The 22,624-nt window shown below is 65.0% G+C and overlaps 1 protein-coding gene across 6 annotated transcripts in view; it reads right to left on the bottom strand.

Moving 5' to 3' along the window:
• Positions 1-9,045: 9,045 nt before the first annotated feature.
• LOC102941808 (kielin cysteine rich BMP regulator) overlaps positions 9,046-22,624 on the bottom strand; it is a 47,282-nt gene continuing 33,703 nt past the window's right edge. For 4 of the 6 annotated variants that reach the window (XM_043521336.1, XM_043521347.1, XM_043521351.1 and 1 more), the window contains 15 exons: positions 21,606-21,699; positions 21,115-21,282; positions 20,224-20,318; positions 18,764-18,884; positions 18,034-18,116; positions 16,925-17,024; positions 16,245-16,333; positions 15,575-15,677; positions 14,748-14,890; positions 14,240-14,412; positions 13,795-13,906; positions 13,493-13,594; positions 13,126-13,290; positions 12,305-12,605; positions 9,046-11,850 (listed from right to left, as the gene is read on the bottom strand). In XM_043521336.1, coding sequence (XP_043377271.1) covers positions 11,633-11,850; positions 12,305-12,605; positions 13,126-13,290; positions 13,493-13,594; positions 13,795-13,906; positions 14,240-14,412; positions 14,748-14,890; positions 15,575-15,677; positions 16,245-16,333; positions 16,925-17,024; positions 18,034-18,116; positions 18,764-18,884; positions 20,224-20,318; positions 21,115-21,282; positions 21,606-21,699 — 2,067 coding nt within the window. In that variant the 3' untranslated portion in view covers positions 9,046-11,632. Of the gene's footprint in view, positions 11,851-12,304; positions 12,606-13,125; positions 13,291-13,492; positions 13,595-13,794; positions 13,977-14,239; positions 14,413-14,747; positions 14,891-15,574; positions 15,678-16,244; positions 16,334-16,924; positions 17,025-18,033; positions 18,117-18,763; positions 18,885-20,223; positions 20,319-21,114; positions 21,283-21,605; positions 21,700-22,624 lie in introns of those variants that run through there. The other 2 variants (XM_043521338.1, XM_043521355.1) reach the window with 2 other exon arrangements.

The following is a 22,624-nucleotide window of genomic DNA, read 5'->3' as shown; positions in this document are numbered from 1 at the left end:
GCGAGAGCCTGAGAAAGAGCTGCAGGAGACGCAGCAGCTGCATGAACTGGTGGTGGTGGAGAGGAGGGGCCTAGGGGACCTCCCAGGGGTGAGTGGGGATAGACCCCGGGGTGACAGTTCTGCAGGGAGCCTCGTTACTAAATTGCTCACCTTGGTTAAGGAAGGGGGGATGTGGATGTCCACCTCACTGCCTTTGAGCAGGCTGGAGATTTGAACCAGGGGGACCCTGCGGAAAAGCCCCAGTGTCTAGCTCCCTTGCTGGGTCCCAAGGTTGCAGACTCCGTCAGCCAGATGGGTGGGGTGGTGGACAGGCTCCCACTCCTGGCTCCGGCCTATATGTCTGCGTGGAGTCTCCTGGGGTCAGGTCCCTCGAACCCCCAGTGGGAGCGGAAGGTGGTGGTCAATGGGGAGACATTCCTGGGGCGCTGGATCCCCTGGTGTCCCGAGAGAGGGACATGGTGGGCCAGGTACAATAGCCTGTGGCGATACTTCTGGGGCACCCCCAGCTGCCTCCTGATCCCCCACAGTTCTACATTCCCTGGGGGAGCCCATTCCCGGTACAGGAATCCCTTCTCCCACGGGAATCTGTCCCTGCAGCCTTCCCCATGGGGGTTTGCAGCCTGTGGCCAGCACGTTCCCTCAGCTCCTCCAAGGAGGGATCCTTCTGCAGCTTGGTCTGGGATTCAGCTGGTGGGGGAGGGAGTGGGACCTGCTCCCTCTCGCGGGCTGGGCCTGGGGTCACAGCCCCACTGAGCCCTGTCCTGGGTCACCCCCTCCCTGCCGTGGGATCACTTCCCAGCAGCACCTCTGGACTAGACAAACCTGGTTGGCAGCCATCCTGCCCTGCCTGTGGGTCCCCCTGCTCAGCTGGGGTCTCAGCTCCCCCCTTGCTCAGCGCTACCCTTGCTGTCCCAGTGGGGGCAGGCAGCAAGCTCGCTGCTTTGGTCACAGCATCAGAGCCAGTGTGAGCCCCCGCTCCGGTGTGCAGGGGGTGGGGATCATCTCTCTCTCCCACTCGGCCCCAGGGCTCTGGTTACAGGCAGGCAGGTAGCCCAAGCCTAGCAGCTCCTCCCCCTGCCAGCCAGGTCATCTGCATTTTCACTGACCATTTCCCTCTCTGCCAGTTGGTTTCCTGGATTCAAATTCAAACCCTTGGCCGTTACAGGAGCCGGGTCTGGATCCTGTCCCAAAGAGACACAGCCACCCCACAACAGGGTCTCACAGCTGATATCCTGGAGAACCCCAACCACCAGCCAGCCCGACCCTCCTGGGTCTGCACAGGGATCTGGGCCATAGGGAGGGCGAGGGGCTTCATCCCTGGGACCTTCACCCAGCTCACCCAGCCCCTCAGCATCTGAGGCTGCACCACCCAGGGCCTGACAACAGTTCTCTGTGTCCAAGGGTCTCACCACCCCAGGAATGTCTCCCCCTTGACCATCACCTTCCGCTCCCACTGGAGGTCTGAGGAGCCTGAGCCCAGGAGACTCCACGCACACATATAGGTTGGGGTCAGGAGTGGGAGCCTGTCCACCTCCCCACCCATCTGGCTGACCCGTCTATGGTCTTGGGACCCAGCTAGATACTGGGGCTTTTCTGCAGAGTTCCCCTGGTTTAAATCACCAGCCTGCTCAAAGGCAGTGAGGTGGGCGTCCACATCCCCCCCGCCCTTAACCAGGGTGAACAATTTAGTAATGAGGCTCCCTGCAGAACTGGCACCTCAGGGATCAATCCCCACTCACCCCTGGGAGGTCCCCTATGCCTCTCCAGCTGCTCGATTAGTCCTTTGAATCCAAGGAACCAATCGGCGGAGAGGGAAATGGTCAGTGAAAATGCAGATGACCTGGCTGGCAGGAGGGAGGAGCTGCTAGGCTCAGGCTACCTGCCTGCCTGTGACCAGACCCCTGGGGCTGGGTGGGACAGAGAGATGCTCCCCGCTCCCCTTGCACACTGGAGAAGGGGCTCACGCTGGCTCTGATGCAGTGAGGAAAGCAGGGAGCTCGCTGCCTACCCCACTGGGACAGCAAGGGCAGCGCTGAGCACAGGGGGAGCTGAGACCCCAGCTGAGGTGGGGGAGACACAGGCAGGGCAGGGGATCAGTTGGGAGTGGCCAGGTGCCTGGGAAGGAAAGTCTGGATGAGCCTAGGCAGCCTTGTGAGCTGATGGCTGTGTCTAGTCAGCAGGGTGGGAAGGCGAGGAGAGTGGAAGATGAGTGTCCCTAGACCTTACCTATTACCTGGGTGGAGAATTGTGACAGGGAAGGAAACGTGCCTGTGTCTGTCAGGGGTATTGACTTGTCTGTGGAGGGAGCTACCCCGATCTCCAAGCAGTTGTCTGTGACCAGCCTTGTGTGCTGGGGCCAGGGGAATGAGATCCCAAGCTGGGTGTCAGGTAAAGGAGAAAGTGTGTCCGGCTCTTCTGTGTCTGTGGAGCAGACAGAAGGGGCCTTTCAGCCTGTGATGGTAGAGGGTCGTGCACTTGTCTCAGAGTTGGTTCTGGATTCAACTAAAGCCCAGGAAGGGAAAGGTCCTAAGTTTGTGTCTGCTCGGGAGAATGGCCCTGTAACTAGGTTGCATCCAGTCAGTGTCATGGCGAAATCCCAGAGACCAGACAATTCTGGTGCTTGTATTTCGCCCGTTGCTAGTGTGTGGCTGGGAAAGGGTGTCGCAACTCTGTCTGATCAGGGTGAGATCCTAGCCAGGGCACAAGGAGAGCATGAAGGGGGTTTGATTGTGTTACCTACTGAGGGTGTGGAAACCTGTAGCAAGAAGGAAAAGATTCCTGAACTTGTGTGTGGCAAAGGGAAGGAGAATGCTTCTGACCTTTTATCTAGGAAGCCTGTAAGTTTGCCTGAAAGGGGATTGTGTAGGAATCCGCTGGATGGGCCAGAGGTAATTCTGGATGTAAGGGAGACCCAGAAAGAGTCTGTTGTTGCTCAGGAAAGTGTTCCTCGAGACCAAGCCCTAGGTAAAGAGGGTAAAGGCAGAATTTCTGTGAAGGATGAATTGTTGCATAGAAAAGCCCTAGGGAAAGGAATCCTCATGGAGTCTTTGCAAGCAGTTTATTGCAACTGAAGGGTGTGAAAGTGATTTAACCAAGAAAGTTTCAGTTCCTAACAGCCAGAAATGTTCTGTTGTGAATAGATCCACTGACTTTCCGGTTGAAAGATTCAGTGTGGTTAGCTCTGAGAAGGTCTCAGATGGAGTGAAAGCTGTTAAGAAAGTTGAACAGTCCTCTAACCAAGTGGCTGTGTTTGGCCAGCTTGTTGGGGAGACAAGGTTGTGGAGAAAGGGATGTCTCCATGCTGATTCTGTAAGTGAACAGTATGTGGCCCAGGTCAAGATGGGGGCACTTAACCAACAGAGCCCGAATTGCAGGCCTCCAGGCTGGAGCGCTGGGAGAAGACCCGATCCCAGTTTGACCCCCGGGGGTTTTGGGGTGGCCAAAGGGCACGGGCCGCATAAACCTTCCCATTTGCGGCATGCGAGTGCTATCGACCACCCCCGACCTAAGGGAGGGCATGAAACTGGAAGGGCCTGGTGAAACTCCCACCAAGGAATGGGAGAGATGCTGGGGCATCCATGGGAACGCTGGTGGGTTTGAACTTCCCCAGGTCACCGGCTAAAGTGACCCCACTCAGTTGATCTCGAAGGGGGCAGAGATGTGACGAAGTGGGACTGTTCTTAATGTTTCCTCTGAATAGTGTGGGGGTGCCTCAGTTTCCCCTATGCAGTTCTTAAGTATCTAGGTGGTGGGGTAAGGGTGTATGATCATTGCAGAGCCCTAGCAGGCAGGTGTATGCAGGGGTCTGGATACAGAGAATGGCCGACACCCTGTTTCCTGGCAGCTGATGGCCTGGGCCCTTCCCCCCTGCAAGGTGAGAGCTAAAGGGTTGGAGAACAAAGGAATCAGGAGACCTCCTGGCCCAGGAAAGGGACAAAGCCCAGAGGAGGAGGGGCTGGAGGGAGTTTTCAGTTTGGGGCTGGCTGGGGACATGGAGTGAAGGGCAGACGTGGTTGTCTGGCTCACTACCCCCCAAAATGGACCCAGCTGAGGGGTCCTGTTCTCTGTACCTACAAGCTCTGTGTTAGACCACGTTCCTGTCGTCTAATAAACCTCTGTGTTACTGGCTGGCTGAGAGTCCTGTCTGACTGCGGAGTTGGGGGGCAGGACCCTCTGGCTTCCCCAGGACCCCGCCTGGGGGACTCGCTGTGGGAAGCGCACGGAGGGGCAGAGGATGCTGAATGCTCCGAGGTCAGACGCAGGAAGGTGGAAGCCGGGTGAGCTGTGTGTCCTGCAGACAGGCTGCTCCCAGAGAGGAGGCTCCCCCAGAGTCCTGCCTGGCTTTGTAGGGAGCAGTCCCAGAGCATCGCCCGGGGACGCCGGGACAGAGTCCGCACAGGCGGGGTCCTGGGGAAAACAGAGGGTCCTGCCCCCCAACTCCACAGTCAGACGTGACTCTCAGACAGTCAGTAAAACAGAAGGTTTATTGGACGACAGGAACACTGTCTAACACAGAGCTTGTAGGTACAGAGAACAGGACCCCTCAGTCAGGTCCATCTTGGGGGGCAGGGAGGCCAGAGCCCCATCTGGGCCTCCCTCCATTTCCCCAGCCAGCTCCCAACTGAAACTCTCCCGCCCCTCCTCTGGCCTCTGTTCGTCTCTTTCCCAGGCCAGGAGGCCACCTGGTCTCTTTGTTCTCCAACACCTTCAGTTGGCACCTTTGCAGAGGAGAGGCCCAGGCCGTGTGGCCAGGAGACAGGGTGTCGGCCATTCTCTGTGCAGACACCATCACACTGGCCCTCTAGGGCTCTGCAACAATCACACCCTCTTATCCCACCACCTAGATACTTAAGAAAAGCCTAGGGGAAACTGAGGCACCCACACAGTATTCAGAGACAACATTAAGAACATTCCCACTTCGTCACACCCTGCTCTAAGCAATTTGTCCTGAATTGATACTCTAGGTTGGGTCCCACCAGAGGCAGCGTCGTTACACCCCCCTTCCCAGAACCGGGGATAGAACCCAGGAGTCCTGGCTCCCAGCCCCCCCCCCCCCCACCTCTGTGCTCTGCCCACTAGACTCTCCTTCCCCACAGCCTTGGTCTTTGGGCAGTTGCTTGGGTACCTCTATGTCTCGCCAGGCCAGGCCATGCCTGTGCTCCTGCAGGAAGCTGTGCCAGGCTGGCCCGCTGGCGCCCATTCCCGGCACCTCCCGGAGCAGCAGCTCCGCGTCGCGGGGGGGCAGGCGGCCATCGCCGTCGGAGTCCAGCAGCTGGAAGTCCCAGTAAAGCTGCAGGGCAGGGGATGCGGGTGGGGAACAAGGGACAAGGCTGAAGTCAAAGGCCCCCTCCCACTCCCCACGGCTTGCTGGCTCAGTGCCAGCCAGCAGCAGTAGTGAGCTGTTATCCCAGCCTGGGGGGCGATGGGCTCTGCCCCAGGTCACATCAACACTAGCTCCCCCTCACCCCTGTGCCAAGCTGGGCAATCTTGGGGGGGGAAATGTGGGGCCCCGGAGAAGATGAGGCCAAGGGGTCGTGCCAGCCCGGATCCAAGGGCCACATCAGCTGCAGATGGGCCCGGGGGGTGTCTGCACAGCGCAGGGGGCAGACAGGTGGGGAGATGCTGCAGATCTGGGGACCAGAGCGGGGGAGGAGCGCAGGGGGGCAGGAGCAGACAGGTGGGGAGATGCTGCGGAGTCGGGGAGCCGAGTGGGCGGGGGAGGAGCGCAGGGGGGCAGGAGGCAGACGGCTGGGGAGTCGCTGGGGAGCAGAGCCAGGAGGAGTGCAGGGGGGCAGGAGGCAGAGGGGGTGCAGGGTAGGGGGAAGAGATGCTACAGCTCAGCTCTGGGAGCCACCGAGCGAGCGCAGGGCCGGAGCCAGGGGGCGAACGCGGCTGGGCCCTGGCATGGACCCTCAGGGCTAAGGGACCCCAGGCCTTGGCCCCTCTGCCACACAGGGTGGGCCCTGTGCTGGGGGCACTTCCCCCCAGCCAATGGTGGGGCAGGCGCTGGCTAGGACCTGAACAGGCCACGCAGTGACGGGCGCTGCCCCCCTCTGGGCATATCGGGGCACAGCAGCCTCCACAGCTCCTCAACCTGCCACAGGGGGGCACTAGAGAGCCAGGGGCTGCCCCTTCCCCGGGGTCTGGCTGCCCCATGGGTCACAGCCCTGCCTAGATCCCTGCCCCACTCCGCAGGGTCTGACCCAGCCCAGCGCACCTGTGCCAGTAGGTGGTGCCGCCATCCTGCCGCCAGCAGCATCTCCAGCAGCATCTCGATGCAGAAGCTTCCCTGGGGCCCAGCCCCACAGCCCTGGGGGGAGAAGGGCTCAGAGGGGTGGGGACGGTGCCAGCAGCCCCAGCCTGCTCCCCAGCAGCTGCTGCAGGAGAGCACAGGGGGGCACCGGGAGGGGGGCATCACAGCAATGTGCAAACTGGGCACTGGAAGGCAGGGTCAGCCCCAGGGGGACTAAGTGGGGAGCTCAAGGCTGGGGTAACAGGGGGCTGCGGGTCAGGACTGAGGGGCACTGGCGGAGCTGGAGGGCAGGGGAGAAGGTTGCAGGGTGCTGCCCAGCTCACACCGTCTCTCTAGCATTCATAGCCCATGTGCCCAGCTCATGCCAGCTGCCCCCAGCACCTGCCCACCCCCCACAGGAGCCATGGGCCAAGCTGCCCCACACTGGACCCTCCGGACCCAACCAGGTCCAGCCCCTGCCTGGCTTCCTGCCAGCGCAGCACCCCAGGGGTGTCCCCAGGCATGCAGCACACCAGGCTGGCAATGGGGCTGTGGTCTGGCCCCTGGGGTTGAGAGGGTCACCAGCCCCCACCACCACGTGGCAGCTGCCCAGATGTGGCAGTGACGGGCGCTGAGAGCCAGAGAGGCTGTGTGGGGCCAGTCTCACCTGGTGCGTGGCCCCTGGCCTCTGGGCCCCCTGCGGATGGAGCCCACACAGCTCCCACAGGCTCGGGGCCCCCTGGGGCAATGGGTCCATCTCAGGCAGCTGGTGGTCAGCCGGCCTGCGGAGGAGGTGGTGATCAGCTCCCCCGGGGCTTGGAGCCAGGACCTGCCCCCCCCGCAGCACCTACCCCAGGGCACCCCCCACAGCTCCCCTGTGCCAGGCCCAAGGACTCTCCCCCCATGTCTGGCACTACTGGCCCCGGTTTGATCCCGGTGATGGGGTCCCCCCGGCACCATGGCCCCCGGGGGCTCGAAGCCTGGAGGGGGTGGCTGGGCATCCCACAGACGGATAGGTTGGGAGAGGCCGGACCAACCCAGGGAGGGGCCACAGTGTGCCGGGGCTGGGAGCTGGCCCGGGCTGGCAGTGGGCTAAGGATGCCCCCGGAGTGGGCCGTGCCCATGTCCCCAGCCTGCAGCGATGCCCTGCAGATGCTCACAAGGGGCAGCCGAGGAATCAGCCCTGAGCAGATGCAGGGCCCTGCCACGCTGCCCTGCGCCCATCACCCCAGCCTCTGCACCATGCCGGGGGGCAGCTGGTGCCCCGTGTGTGTGTGGGGGGGAATCGTACCTGGTGGTGGCTGTGTCAGGCACCCGGCTCCCTGGCTGTTGGCAGCTCCTCAATTATGCAGGGGCACCAGGTGTCAGGTTCGGGACATCTGAGCTGCAGTGTGGGGGTTGGGAGGGGGGGGCCCATCTCCCTCCCCTGCCCGTGGCTGTGCCAGGCGCCTGGCTCTTTGGGGCAGGTGCCCCCTGCCCCCATCCTGGCACAGGGGGTGCCCCACCCCAGTATGCAGCCTGTGTTGCTGGGGGGTGCCAGGCCCCGGGGCGGGACATGGCCACCCGGTGAGTGTCTCGGGCTGGGTGCTGTGATGGCCTGTCTGACCCAGTGTGATGGGCACAGCTGGGCACCTGCCAGGGGGTCTTGGCACTGGGCTCTGAGCCTGGCACGGCTCTCCCCCCATCTCCTGGCACACGGCCACTGCCCCCTGGCTCCAGGGCTTTGGGTCCCTGGCTGAGCTTCTGGCTGGTGCCCGTCCCGGGGGGCAGAATGGCCCATAGGGCCGGGGGGATGAAGGGAACCACCCCCCCCCACAACCCCACCCTCAGGGCATTTCATCAAGGACCCTCCGGGGAGGTGGGGGGCGGGGTAGGAACAACAATCCTGAGCAGGTCTATAACAGCAGCCAGCCCCACTGCCCTCCCAGAGTTGGGCAGAGAACCCAGGAGTCCTGGCTCCAGCTCGGCTCCCGGTGGCCCACACTGCGGGAAGCTCAGGGGAGATCAGTTCCCCCCCTCTGCAGATCTCCCGCCAAGCTGGACTCTCCTTTGCCATCACGGGGCGCTGGGCTGATGGCAGCGTTGCTCCGAGGGGCTGGGCTCTGTCTGTGCCAGCTGCAGGCAGCCTCCCCCCAAAGCATCAATGGAACCCGGGGGGGGGGGGGATGGAGAGAAATGGGGGGAGGTTACAGAGCCAGTGACAAGCCCCCATCCCAGGGAGAGGGAGCTCCGCAGGGTGGCAGGCGGCATCCAGAGACATGCAGCTCGCGGGCACCGCTAGTGATTTCACGGCAGCAGGGCCTGGGGGCGTGGGCGGGGCGGGGCAGGGCCGAGTGCCCTGGGAGACGACCCGCTGGTGCCTGGTGAGGATCTGGAGGGCACCTGGGAAGACATGGCCCCAGGTGCCCAGAGCACTGCGGGGGTGCGGGGGATTTCTGCCCACAGAGAGCCCCTGCTGCGATACAGATGGGCATCACTGGCACCTGGCCAGGGAGCTGCACCCTAAGCCTTGGGGGCCAGGTGGGCAGCGGGGAGCCACTGCTGCCAATGCACCCTGGCAGGCTCCTGGGCAGGGCCACGCAGGGACTCTGAGCCAGCTGAGCCCTGCCACTTAGCTGCCCCCGCACCTAGTGGGACTGGGCCCCATGGGGCGAGCCAGGCACAGGAGGGGCTGGGCTGGTCGCGGTCCCGACTTCACGGGCCACACTGGGTTGTGGGCCGCGTCGCAGGGCTGCCTGCGCAGCAGATGCCCAGGTGATGGGCCACAGGCCCCCACTGGCCAGAAGCCGCTGCCCAAGGACCAGACGCTTGCCCATGGTTACCACGTTTATTGCTGTGGGCACAGAGGGTGAGGCCTGGCTCAGCCCCCACCGCACTAATAAATACACCTGCCCCTGCCCAGCCAAAGGGGGCACAGGGGTGGCACAGTCTGCACCTGGTACCTTGCCCGAAGGCCAGGGGGAATTGCCAGCCCATCTGTGCCAAGACACAGCACCCCGTGTGACTGGCTGATGGCACCTGCAGTGCTCCCCGGCACAGAGCTCAGCCACTGGGTGCTGGGCAGGGCAGGGTACGGACAGGGATGGATCCAGACCAGGGGGGGCTCCATGCCAGCCTGCGTGCCCAGCAATACTAGTGCCAGGGCACTGTTACCCCCAGGGGGCCTGCAGGACTTGATGCTAAGGACATGGATGGGACACCGAGACCTAGGGGGTATTGGGGATAGAACCCAGGAGTCCGGGCTCCCCACTCTGTGCCGCCGGGGCCGGTGTTCAGGAAATGGTCCTGAAGCCATTGCAGCTGGGCATGTGGGAGCCATGCCCAGCCTGGCACCCTGCCCCTCCCTGCACCCCCATGGGCACGGAGCTCAGCCTGGGGACAACGATGGGGAGGGGGCTCCAGGCCTGCCCTACACAGAGGCACTGGTGGGGAGGTGGCAGTGCCTGGCATTTCCTGCCCCTCAAGGCCACTCTAAGCCTGGCTGGGGCAACCTGTGGGGGGGGGGGGATCCCAGGGGAAAATGCGGGGACAAGGGGGTGACAGACACTTACCTCCTCCCTGTGGGTGGGGGAGGAGTATTGGCGCTGCCAGGCACCCTGTGGGTCCCCTATGGGTGCTGCAGGGGTCATATCTGGGGCACCAACTGGGAGTGTGGCTGGCCCTGGTGCCACGGCAGAGGGTGCAGGGGCCCTGGGGGTGGGAGCGTGGCGAGCCCTGGTGCCATGGCGGAGGACGCAGGTGTGAGGTTATTGACATGAACTGGGACCGTATAGATCATCGTTGCAACCGTCCTGAAGTGGCACCAAATCTTGTATAAAGGGGGTCAAATGAGGAGTCTAAGACAAGGTTGGGGTTTGCTGGTTATGATTCTGCTGTCTGCTTGTGTGTATTGTTTTTGTAGTTGAAATTATGAATATTGGCTCTCTACTGTCTGTAGTTCAAACTTGTCCTATGCTTCTGGGGGGACACCCCGGACACGCTGGTGTCAGCTCTGCCTAGCCGGCTGGATGGCCCATGAAGGACCATCAGCTACACACCTGACCCACTGAGAGAAGGCAGATACACCTTGCGACTCAGCCAGGTAGGCAGGGACCTGCCTATGGACAGACCTCTGAGGTGTTTCCAGGCCGTGTGAGGGGAAGCTTGTCTCTGGGACAAGGAAAGCAGAGACCACCTGGCAGGAGACTGTAAAAAGCTGCGGCAGCTCCTCCATCGGGTCTTCAGTCCTGCTTCTGACCTCTGGAGGGACTTGGCTACACGGAAGCTTTGAACCAAGGACTGAACAATCCATCCCAGCTGGGGACGTTCTCCAGAGACTGGATTTGAACCTGCCGTTTATTCCATCACTGCCACAAGCCTGAACCAAGAACTTGGCCATCACTGGATGTCATTGATTCCATCTCACCCATCCTAGCTCTCGTCTGTATCTTTTCCTTTTATGAATAAACCTTTAGATTTTAGATGCTAGAGGATTGGCAACAGCGGGATTTGTGGGTAAGATCTGATTTGTATATTGACCTGGGTCTGGGGCTTGGTCCTTTGGGATCGAGAGAACTGTTTTTCTGCTACTGGGATATTGGTTTTCATAACCAGTCGTCCCCATAACGAGTGGCCCTGGTGGTGATACTGGGAAACTGGAGTGTCTGAGGGAATTGCTTGTGTGACTTGTGGTGAACCAGTGGGGTGCACAGAAACCCCAGCCTTGGGCTGTAACTGCCCTGTTTTCAGCAATTTGTCCTGAACTGGCACTGTCAGTTGGATCCTGCCAGAACCAGCATCGTTACAGTGGGCGTCCCAGGGGCTGTGGGAGGGAGCGTCGCCGGCCCCGGGGCCATGGCGGAGGACGCGGGCGTCCCAGGAGCTGTGGGAGGGAGCGTGGCCGCCCCGGGGCCATGGCGGAGGACGCGGGCATCCCAGGGGCTGTGGGAAGGAGCGTGGCCGGCCCCAGGGCCATGGCGGAGGACGCAGGCGTCCCAGGAGCTGTGGGAGGGAGCGTGGCCGGCCCCAGGGCCATGGCGGAGGATGCGGGCATCCCAGGGGCTGTGGGAGGGAGCGTGGCCGGCCCCAGGGCCGTGGCGGAGAACGCGGGCGTCCCAGGGGCTGTGGGAGGGAGCGTGGCCGGCCCCGGGGCCATGGCGGAGGACGCGGGCATCCCAGGGGCTGTGGGAAGGAGCGTGGCCGGCCCCGGGGCCATGGCGGAGGACGCGGGCGTCCCAGGGGCTGTGGGAGGGAGCGTGGCCAGCCCCGGGGCCATGGCGGAGGATGCTGGCGTCCCAGGGGCCGTGGGAAGGAGCGTGGCCGGCCCCGGGGCCATGGCGGAGGACGCGGGCGTCCCAGGGGCCGTGGGAGGGAGCGTGGCCGGCCCCGGGGCCATGGCGGTAGGTGCGGGCGTCCCAGGGCTCAGAGGCTGTCGTAGATGACCCGGGGACAGGCCTCGGGCAGGATGCAGTGGGCCTCGTGCTCGACCCGCCCGGCTGGGCACTGGCACCCGGGCACGCAGGGCGTGAAGCAGCGAGACTCGATGGCCCCCAGCGGCGCATCCTTGTTGTAACACGTCTTGGGGCAGGGCGGGCCGCACTCATCGAACACGTAGCCCCGGTCCTTGGGGCAGCCGACGGCTGGAGGGAGATGGAGGGGTCAGTGCCAGGGCTTGGGAGGGGGGGGGGAAGAGGCAGTCCTGGGACCTGCCTCCCCCCTCAGCCCAGGCTCAGCCCCGAGGGTGAGAAGCCAGAACTGCCCCCGTGGCCATGGGGCCGGCCTGAATTTCCCTGGGGGGGGGTGGGGCTGTGCCCACCACCTGCCCCTTTCTTCACCCCTGCATCTGGGCTAGCACAGGGCCTGCCCCCCTGCAGGGCTCCCCCCCAATCTGAGCCAGCCCAGAACCTGCCCCCCATGGACTCCCCCCACTGATCTGAGCCAGCCCAGGGCCTTCCCCCTCCCCGGAGCTCCCCCCCACCCCGATCTGAGCCAGTCCAGGGCCCGCCCCCCAACCAGGGGGGTTCACGGCCAGGCCCGGGGCTGCGAGGGTTCGGGCGGGAGGACTGGGAAGCCCTGGCCCCCGCCCCCCCTCACCGCAGAGCGTGGGCGAGCGCCAGCGCAGCGCCAGACCGGCCCGGCGGCACAGGGCGGCGTAGGCCTCCAGCGCGTCGCACAGGCAGGGCTCGGCGCCGGCCCCGCAGGCACACAGGTCGTAGACACAGGCGGCGAAGAAGGGCTCCGGGGGCACCAGGGAGTGGCAGGGCTCGAACGCCCCCGACTTCAGCACCTTGCAGCGGGCGTTGGCCTCCTTGCGGGCGCGGTAGCCGGCCTCCTTGCAGGGATCCACATCCCGCCCGTCGGCACACGGCCCGCCCGTGCCGTTACCGCTCAGCACCTGCCCCAGAGACGCCGTCAGCGCGGGGAGGGGGGATCGCCCCCAGCACCCACCCAGCCTGGAGACCCAGCAGAGCCCGGGGGCTGCAGGGAGGGAGAGCAGGGGTTGGGGGGCCAGCGCCCTATGGCGGTGCTAGGGGGCGCTGTCCTGCAGTAAGGGGGGGTTCAACAGGGGGCGTTCTCCCCTGATAGTCAGTGCTGGCCCCAATGCCCTGGTGTGGCACTGGGGGGCGCTGCAGGGAGTAGGGCAAGGGGGGCTGCCCATGTCCTGGCTACCTCCTCCCCATGGCTGTCTCCCTTCTGCATACAATTCCCCCTAGTTGGGGGTTGCAGCCCTCACTCCAGGGCACTCGGGGGTCGTGACGGGCACCCCAGAGGGATACTGAGGGGGAAGGGAGCCGGCTGAGGGGCGTGATGGTGGGGAAGGGAGCCGGGCGGGGAGGGAGTTATGGGGGGGAAGGGGGCTGGGCTGTGGGCAGCCGGAGGACCTGGCTCGCTGTCCCTGGGGTGCCCCCGCTCACCCTCCAGCTGTTGCCAAAGGCGGCCTCGGAGCGGGCCAGCTGCCCCGAGCGCAGGCGGGCGTCGTCCTGCGGGTGGCCGTTGAAGTTGCCACACAGGCCGCACGTGTGCCCCTTGTAGGTGCCGGGCACGCTGACCTCCAGCTGCGAGCGCCCGCTCCACAGGACCTGGGGGGAGAGGGGAGATGGGCAGCACCCCCCCAACGCAGGGCACAGGGCCCAGCCAGCCGCCGGTCACAGGTGCCGCTCCGCCTGCCAGGCCCCGGGCTGGATCACCAGCCAGGAGGGGTCTGAAGTGCCTGCGTGACAATGCCCTCCCGCTGGCGCAGCCCGGGTCGGGGGGCAGAGGACCCCCATGCCCGGCGGTTACCTTCACCCCGATGTTGGTGTTGAGCAGGACGGTGTTGGTTTGGCGCTCGACGTAGAGGTGGGGCTCCTTGAGGAAGGGCAGCGTCACCACCTGGCTGTCCACCTGGGAGGGAAGGGCAGGGGCTCAGTGGGCACCGCAGGACACCGGGGTCCCACCTGTGCGGCCTGGTTCCCTCCTGCCTCCAGGTGACCTCCCATAACCGCACCAGGGCCCTGCCCAGTGCAGGCTCCAGACCCGGCTCCGCCATGGGCAGAGGCTCGGGGTGCAGTGGGCGTCCGGCCTGGCACCATCGCCCGTCTCACCCTGACCAGCCAGTCCTGCAGCAGCTGCACCACGGTGTCCCCGACTCGCACCGTCACCTCCTTGGTCCAGGCCACGCCCGGGCGCCCCCTGTCGTCGTTGGTCACGTGGATGCTGCGGGCAGGAGACGGGCACAGGGTTTGTGTGCGGGGGGAGGGCTTTCCTCGGTGGGCTAGGGACAAAGCTGGGAACAGAACCCAGGAGTCCGGGCTCCAAACCTCCAACCACTAGCCCCCATTCCCCTCCCAGAGCTGGGGATAGAACCCAGGAGTCCTGGCCCCCAGCCCCCTGCTCTAACCCACTAGCCCCCACTTCCCTCCCAGAGCTGGGATAGAACCCAGGAGTCCTGACCCCCAGCCCCCTGCTCTCACTACTAGGCAGCCTTTCCCTTCCCCCCAGGCTCCCCTCCCTGGGGCTGCTGCCCATGTCTGCTGCGCCCCCTCTCACCTGAAGTCCTCCCGCTGGCAGTCCTGGGCCAGGATGTAGGTGCAGGTGCCCTGGAAGTGCAGGGTGCGCCCGTCGAAGGTGCGGTAGTGGGGGTCGCCGAAGGCCAGGCAGGTGGCGGGGCGGGGCAGGCAGCGAGGGCAGCACATGCCTGGCGTCAGGGCAGGCGTCTCATCCTGGGCACACAGGAGCCGTTACGGGGATGCGGGTGCCAGCCTCTGCCCCCGTAATGCCCACGGCTGGCTGCCCCCTCCCATCCCCCTCCCGGCTTCCACCCTTCCCACCCTGTAATGCCCGGCGCTGGCTGCCATCCCCCCCAGCATGGCTACGGGACACCTCCCAGGGTAACGGGGTGGGCGCAATGGATCCTGGCAATGGGACACTACTCACCCCCCAGTGGCCAAGGCAAGTCCTCAGGGGGGCCCCTGATGTGCCCCCCCCCATGGCTCAGCCAAGGAGCTCGACCCGCGGGGAGAGGGAGGGCAGGGGCCTAGCTGGGCCCCCCACTCACCGCGGCGCAGGCGGCCGGGGGGCAGCGCTGGCTCTGGCAGTGAACCTCCCCGGAGACGCAGGTGCAGGTCGTACAGGTGTCCACCTGCCAGCGCTCGCTGGCTGGGTACCGCTGGCCCTGGTAGGAGCAGGAGCTCTCTGGGTCTGAGGGCAGAGGATGGAGCCAGCGTTGTGGGGATCCCCCAGGTCCAGAAGACAGCGGCCTGGGGGCAGGCGCCGGGTCCTGGCAAGGTGGCAGGACTGGCATGGCGCAGGCCGGTGTGCTGCCTGCCAGACGGTGCGGGAACGCGGAAGGCAGCGTGGCTGGGGGCAGGCGCCGGGTCCTGGCAAGGTGGCAGGACTGGCATGGCGCAGGCAGGGGCGCCAGGTCTGGCCCGCCCAGCGCGGGGCCGATGTGCCGCCTGCCAGACGGTGCAGGAACGCGGAAGGCAGCGTGGCTGGTGATTCGAGCAGGGAGAATCATGGGAGCCAGGACTCCTGGGTCTTACTCCCAGCACTGGTCTCTGTGCAGCGTGCAGAGGACCCCCTTCCCCTGCTCGGTGCCTCAGTTTCCCCACCTGGGACGGAGGGTTGACACTGATCAGCCTCACCGCACAGGCTGTGAAGTTTACCCCGCGCAGACTGGCACCATCTGTGCGCAGCCCCTTTAACCTCTTCCGTGCCACCTTCCGGGATCTGCCAGTGAGGGGCTGGCACCGTACTGGGCACACCCCTGGGGGAGCAGCACGCCCCTAGGGAGCCTGGCATTGCGGAGTCACTGGCCTGCCACCCCTCCCCTCCTGTGGCGTGGGCCCTGCACCCAGCCAGCGCGCCAGGAGCAGCTCCTACCTTGGCACTCGTAGCAGCAGGAGCCGGGCATCCGCACCCTCCGCAGGCCGCCCTGGCACTCGACGGGCTCGCACGCCGCGATGTGGCACTCCACGTGGCCGCGCTGCGTGGCAGAGACACCGGAGAGGAGTGGGAGCCCGGCTCCACCCGGCAGCCCTCCGCCCCCTCCCCCCAGCCGGGCAGCCCCAGGCGCAGAGGGCACCGGTAGCCAGTCTGCACAGGGCACGCCTGGCACGGGGGGACTGCTCCATCCTTTCCACACGGAGAGCCCTGCCCTCTGCCCCCCAAATGCAGCCCTTGGCCTCGCAGGCACACAGGTGGGCCTGCCCCCCCCCCTCGTTCCGTACCCTGCGCCCGCTGGCCCGGGAGGGGGCAGCCCAAGCAAGGTGCCATATGGCCTGTCTGGGGATCCCTGCCACAGAGCCAGGACTCCTGGGTTCCCCTCCAGGCCCTGCTGTGGGGCCCCAGGCGAAGCCCCTCCCTGCCTGGCGCCTGGGGAATCGCTGGTTGTTTGGGAAGCGCTGGCTGGAGGGAGAGGGGTAGGGACACAGTCATGCCAGGCTGGGGGCGGGAACGGAGCCCCAGGGCACAGATACACCAGGTGTGGGGGAGGGGATGCCCCAGGGCACAGCACCAGGCTGGGGTGGGGGCTGCCCCCGCTGGGGCTTACATGACAGGTGCAGCTGACACAGTCGTCCTCACTGTCCATCCAGCTCTCACCGTCCGACACCCGGCGCTCTCCAGCCTCTATCACGCACTCTGCAAGGGAGGGTGGGGGTCAGCCTCTGCCCGCAGACCCATGGGGATGGGCGCTGGGAACTGCGTGGGCAGACAGCCGCCCTGTGACCAGCAATGCCAATGATGGCTCAAGACAGTTCCTGGGGGGGCCACATGATGGGACAGGGGGGATTCTCAAACAGTCAGCCCTGTGCTGACCGGCACTTTGCCATCACTAGGCTTCAGAGTTATCAGCCCTGGGATGGGCGGGGCTCAGAGCTAGCGCTGTGCTGTCTGTCTGCAGGGATGGGTGCTTGACAGACAGACAGACCTGGGGGAAGCTCACCCAGCGTCACCGCCTCGGGGTCCCCCTCGCCCGCTTGGCCTCTGCTGCCGCTGAAGGGGCAACTGCCCTGTGGCCTCTGTGCGTGGCCAGCTCCGAGCACCCCAGCCATAGGACTCCGTGCCCAGCTGGGAAGGGGGGGACTTGCTGCCTGGAACGCAGGGATCCCCAGATCCCAGCCCCCCGCTTCTTGGTGCCATGCCGCTCCCCCTCCCCCCCACGACGAAGCGTGCTCCGAGGGGCCCCTCGGCGAGGCCTCCGGGTGCGAGCGGGCGCTGGCCATACGTCACCGTCACAGATGGGGCAGCAGGCGCCCTGGGGGGTAAACTGCTCAGCGGGAGGGCAGCTGAGCTGCGGGCAGCTCTGGTGCACGCACACCCAGGTGAGATCCTGCAATGAGAAGAGCGGGGACCGGGATGCAGCCAGGGCACAGGGGGCAACCCGGGACGGCAACATGGGCGCACAGAGGCCCGTGGGACGGGGCCGCGACTTGGGCACAGACAGACAGACAGACACATGGGACGGGGCGGTTGCACGCCCCCTCCCCCCCACACACACACCGGGGTCAGCTGTGGGTATGGAGGCCAGCGCCCGGAGCTGGGCGCCCCCCACGATTCTCTCTCGGCCAGGCCTGCTGCTAATGGGATGAGAGGAACCTGGGAGGCCCGGGGAGGGGTCCAGCAGGGGAGCCATGGAGTGGACGGGCCACACCCAGCGTGCTCTCCATGGCTCCGAGGGGCCAGCCCCCAGAGGGTCACTGGAGGGAGAGCTGGAGCCTTCCCACTATGGGGGGCACCCTGAAAATCAAGGGCCACGAACACCCCACTTCCCCCTGCTGGGCTCTGGCCCCATTTCACGCCACGTGGGGCTGGCCCTGGTCACTCTTTGGATGGGAGACCTACAAGGGAGGCCCAGGGTGCTGCAGGGAGCGGGGTGGGGGCTCAGCAGGGGGCGCTCTCCCCTGGCAGTCAGCGCCGGGCATCAGTGCCTGCCCAGTGCAGCGCTAGGGGGCGCTGTGCTGCAAGGAATGGGGCAGGGGCCCAGCAGGGGGCGCTCTCCCCTGCACTCTGCGCTGACCCCATGCCCCAGGGCGGTGGTGGGGGTGACATTAAACGTGGGCATTGGGGGGCAGGGCGTGGGCACATCCCAAGGCCCGTGTGCGTCAGAGACGAGACTCTTCGTTCCCAGAATGACTGCGCTGTTCCACGGCTGCCCCGCCCCACCCCAGAGGGGGCTGCACGGCACAGCCCGGGGGTGCAATCTTGGGACGCGAAGGGCTGAGGGCAGGAGGCGTCCGCACCCCCCCGGAGCAGGCGCTGATCACACAGCGGGGTCAGGCTCAGCTCAGCCCGGCAGCCGCAGCCCGGCGGAGGGACAGAGCCGGCCCCGGGGCTCGTACCTTGCACTGGCAGGTGTAACACGGGTCGTCAGCCGCCTGGAGCTCGTTCCCGGCCAGCTCGGCCGTGCAGTTACTCAAGGCCTCTGCAAGCCACAAAGGCAGTGGGGTGAGGGGCGGGGTGAGGGGCCCAGGCACAAGAGACAGCCCCACCCCGCCCCGCCCCGACCTGCCGGAGGGAGCCAGGGCCAGACACCCGTGTGACGGGAACGGACTGACCAGTGAAACAGCCCAGCTCCAGCCTTGCCCGGAAGGGGGCACTATGGGGAGCGGGTGCTGGCCATGGGGGAGCTCCCAGCTGCTCTAGCCCTGGTCTGGCCCAGCAGGGGGTGCTGTGGGGAGCGCAGTGGGAGAACTGGCCGTGGGGGCACTCCCAGCGACTTCAGCCCTGGCCTTGCCCAGCAGGGGGCGCTGTGGGGAGTGAGGTGCGGGCACTGGCCGTGGGGGGAGTTCCTGGAGACTCCAGCCCGGCCTTGCCCAGCAGGGGGCGCTGTGGGGAGTGAGGTGCAGGCACTGGCCGTGGGGGGAGTTCCTGGAGACTCCAGCCCGGCCTTGCCCAGCAGGGGGTGCTGTGGGGAGTGAGGTGCGGGCACTGGCCGTGGGGGGAGTTCCTGGAGACTCCAGCCCGGCCTTGCCCAGCAGGGGGCGCTGTGGGGTGTGTGGGGTAGAGCAATGCCCGCCCCGTGCCAGGCCCTGGCTGAGCAGCCCTGTCGTGTGCCCGCAGGGTACTCACGGGCACAGGTGGGGCAGCAGTGCTGTGGCCCGGGCGGCTGGATCTGGCTCCTGGGGCAGCCGACCAGGCGGGGGCACTGCCTATGGTAGCAGCGCACGTGAGGCCCCCCGACCGCCAGCCGCTGGAACGAAAGGCAGAGGCCAGGCTGGTTACTGCCCCATCCCTCCGACCCCTCACAGCACAGACCCTGTGTCACCTTATTGACAGAATCTGGGACCGTGTAGATCATTGGTGCAACCCAGGTCCTATAGTGGCACCAAATCTGGTACAAAGGAGGTCAAGTGGGGTGTCCCAGACAAGGCTGTGATTGGCTGGGTAGGATTATGCTGTCTGCGTGTGTGTATGGTTTCTGTAGTCGAAGTTGTGAACATTGGCTCTCTACTGTCTGCAGTGCAAACTTGTGCTCTGCTTCTGGGGGACACCCCGGACACGCTGGTGTCAGCTCTGCCTAGCCGGCTGGATGGCCCATGAAGGACCATCAGCTACACAACTGACCCATTGCCAGAAGGCAGACGCGCCTTGGGACCCAGCCAGGCACGCAGGGACTTGCCCATGTGACTCCAAACTCCATTTTGCTGTAATTTTCCACAGTACGAACAAAGAGGGGACCTGCCACCTGGAGGAGACTATAAAAGGCTGATGCCTCATCTCCACGTGGTCTTCAGCCCTGCTTCCCGCCTCTGGAGGGACCTTGCTACAAACTGAAGCTCTGAACCAAGGACTGAACGACCCCTCCCAGCTGGGGATGTTCTCCAGAGACTGGATTTGAACCTGCCGTTTATTCCATCACTGCCACAAGCCTGAACCAAGAACTTGGCCATCACTGGATGTCATTGATTCCATCTCACCCATCCTAGCTCTCGTCTGTATCTTTTTTCTTTTATGAATAAACCTTTAGATTTTAGATTCTAAAGGATTGGCAACAGCGGGATTTGTGGGTGAGATCTGACTTGTATATTGACCTGGGTCTGGGGCTTGGTCCTTTGGGATCAGGAGAACCGTTTTCCTTTTTCTTTCACTGGGATATTGGTTTTCATAACCATTTGTCCCATAACGAGTGGCCTGGTGGTGATACGGGGGAACTGGAGTGTCTGAGGGAATTGCTTGTGTGACTTGTGGTCAGCCAGTGGGAAGTCCTCTCCGTCTGGCTGGTTTGGTTTGCCTTAGAGGTGGAAAAATCCCAGCCCGGGGCTGTAACTGCCCTGTTTTCAGCAATTTGTCCTGAATTGACACTCTCCGTTGGGTCCCACCAGATCCAGCATTGTTACACCCTGCCAGTCCAGGGATGGGGGTCAGAATAGCCCAGCTCCCTGATGAGTCTCCCACAAGACTCCAGATGGGAGAGCAGACCCCCAAAGCCGCGATACCCCCAGGGCGAGTGCACAGTGTGGGAGGCCTGGGGAGCCCCCAGCCCGCCGCCTGGGAGGAGGGGGAGCAGTGTTTGCTCCCTGTCCCCTTACCTCACAGGTGCAGATCTCGCAGGGGTCCAGCGACGGCTGGAAGCTCTCCCCGGGGCTGTACGGCCGGCCCTCGAACATGCAATCTGGAGAGAAACCTGTCAGGGCAGTGGGGGGAGTCCCCATTCCTCTCCCAGAGCTGGGGACAAACCCAGGAGTCCTGGCTCCCAGCCCTGCCCACTCTAACCACGAAACCCCACTCCCCTCCCAGGGCCGGGGACAGAACCCAGGAGTCCTGGCTCCCAGATCAGCCACTAGTCATAGAAACAGTAAATGTAGAATCACCGTTGATAACACCTGCGGCCGACGCAAAGCCTGGGGGCCGGGAGGTAAACAATGCTGAGGAGGGGCCGTCCCATGGTGCCATCTGCCCTGCCTGGCATGCTGGGCCCGTTCAACCAAAGGGGGTCAGTGCAGCCGAATGCAAAGTCCCCCATGCAGGACCGAGGGACGCAGGTGCACAGAGCAGGGGCCTGTCCCCCGCAGAGCAGAGACGCTGGGTGGGATCCAGGGCTCGCAGTCGATCAGCGACTCCACACATCCAGTGCCAGGCTGTGATCCTTGGGCACACACAGGGCCACCGGGCGTGAGGACGTCCCTCAGACACCAACGGGTGCACGGCCGGACACTCCCATCGGAGCTCCGGCCCCCGGGGCCTGTCTGGGGGGCGCTTTGGTCACAGGTCTCTGGGCTCGATACGGGGGTGACAGGGGCAGTTCTCTGGCCTGTGCCAGGCTGGGGGGGTCAGACAGTCCCGTCCAGCCTTTGACCCTACAACCCTACGGCTCCAGCCCCGTGCCCTCTTCTGCAGCAGCTGCCCACCTCTGAGCCCCCTGTGCCCGCTGCCCTCCCCGCCCCCGCGTGGGCCTGGCAGAGCCGCACCCGCCCTCGCACCTGCGCACAGTGGGCAGCATTCCCCGGGCAGCTGGACGGGCTGGAGGCAGGAGCCGAGGCAGCGGATCCGGGCGCAGGTGGCGATGCCGTGGGTGCACAGGCAGGACACGCAGGGGGAGGAGAACCAGCTGGTGCCATCGGCGTGCTCCTGCCCATCGTACGTGCAGCCTGCGGGCACCGGGAGAGCGGCGGGTCAGACGCACACCAATGTCACGCCTGTGCTCTCTGCACGGTCCATCATACAGGTCGATACGGACCCGTGGGTGCCCACTACGCTAGGCCACAGCCTGCAGCTGCCTGACTCGGGGGGGCACTATCGGCCCAATATAGACCAACAGAGGTCACAGACCCCACATGCTATTGAGTCACTACCAACTGACATGGACCACTTGTTTGGGGCGGAGTTATGTAGATGGCCCGCCTCTCTTAAAGGGACAGGCCCTCTGCCCCCTGGGGGACATTGGGCGGGCAGCGGCCAGGGCGGGTCGTACCTTTGCAGCGGGGGCAGCAGTCCCCGGGCTCTATCACCTGGCGGGTGCACGTCAGCGGGGGGCACGGGGCCATCACGCAGAGCACGTCCCCGCCCTGAGAGGGGAAAGGCAAAGCCGTCAGTGTGGGGGGACCCCCGGCTTGGGATACGCCCCCTCCACCCGGAGGGAAGCCATCCGGAGCACGAGCAGGGGCTGGAGATCGGGGCTGTGGAATGGGTAGATGGGGCTCTTGCCCCAGCGGCGGGTGCCGGCCCCCAGGGTCGAAGGTCGGACACTCTTCGTCCGGACCGTGTCTTCGCTGACCAGCGGCGTTTGGGTGGAGAATTTACACCAAATCCCCGGTAGCTGCCACCGAGTGAAAAATATCCAGCAAACCCACCCCAGCCGGGGGGCCTGTCGCCGGGCCCCGGGAGAGCGCCGCTTTGGGGGCTCTGACAAACACCTGCAAAATGTGGCAAACCAATAAAATCCTGAGACCCACGCTGTGGGACCCACACATGCCCAGGTGGGGCCAGTACACCTGGGGCACTGCGAAGGGTCCATGGGGGGCTCTCCCCAGAGCAAAGAACTAGCTGGTGCTCACAGGCATTGCCCCAGGCCCATTGCACACACCGTCCCCGCCCCAGCCCCCCAGGAACCTGGCGGCCCCAGCCCACGCGGTGTTAGTGCCCGGCTCCCTGGGGAACGGGGTGGAGGTCGGGGGGATCTGGGCAGAGCAGGATGGGAGTCAGAGGGGGAAGGGGGTGGAGGTCGGGGGGATCTGGGTGGAGTGGGGCGCGGGTCAGAGGGGGAATGGGGTGGAGGTCGGGGTGATCTGGGCAGAGCGGGGTGGAGGTCGGAGTGGGAACTGGGTGGGTTTTGGAGGGGATCGGGGTGGAGCGGGGTGGGGGTCAGAGGGGGAACAGGGTGGAGGTCGGGAGGACCTGCGTGGAGCACCGTGGGGGTCAGAGGGGGAACGGGGTAGAGGTCGGGGGGATCTGGGCGGAGCAGGGTGGGGGTCAGAGAGGTGAACTGGGTGG

Source organism: Chelonia mydas, chromosome 1 (genome assembly GCF_015237465.2).
Source record: "Chelonia mydas isolate rCheMyd1 chromosome 1, rCheMyd1.pri.v2, whole genome shotgun sequence".
Classification (NCBI taxonomy): domain Eukaryota; kingdom Metazoa; phylum Chordata; order Testudines; family Cheloniidae; genus Chelonia; species Chelonia mydas.
The sequence above is the reverse complement of the archived record's forward strand: the minus strand, read 5'-3'. Positions and strand labels throughout refer to the sequence as shown.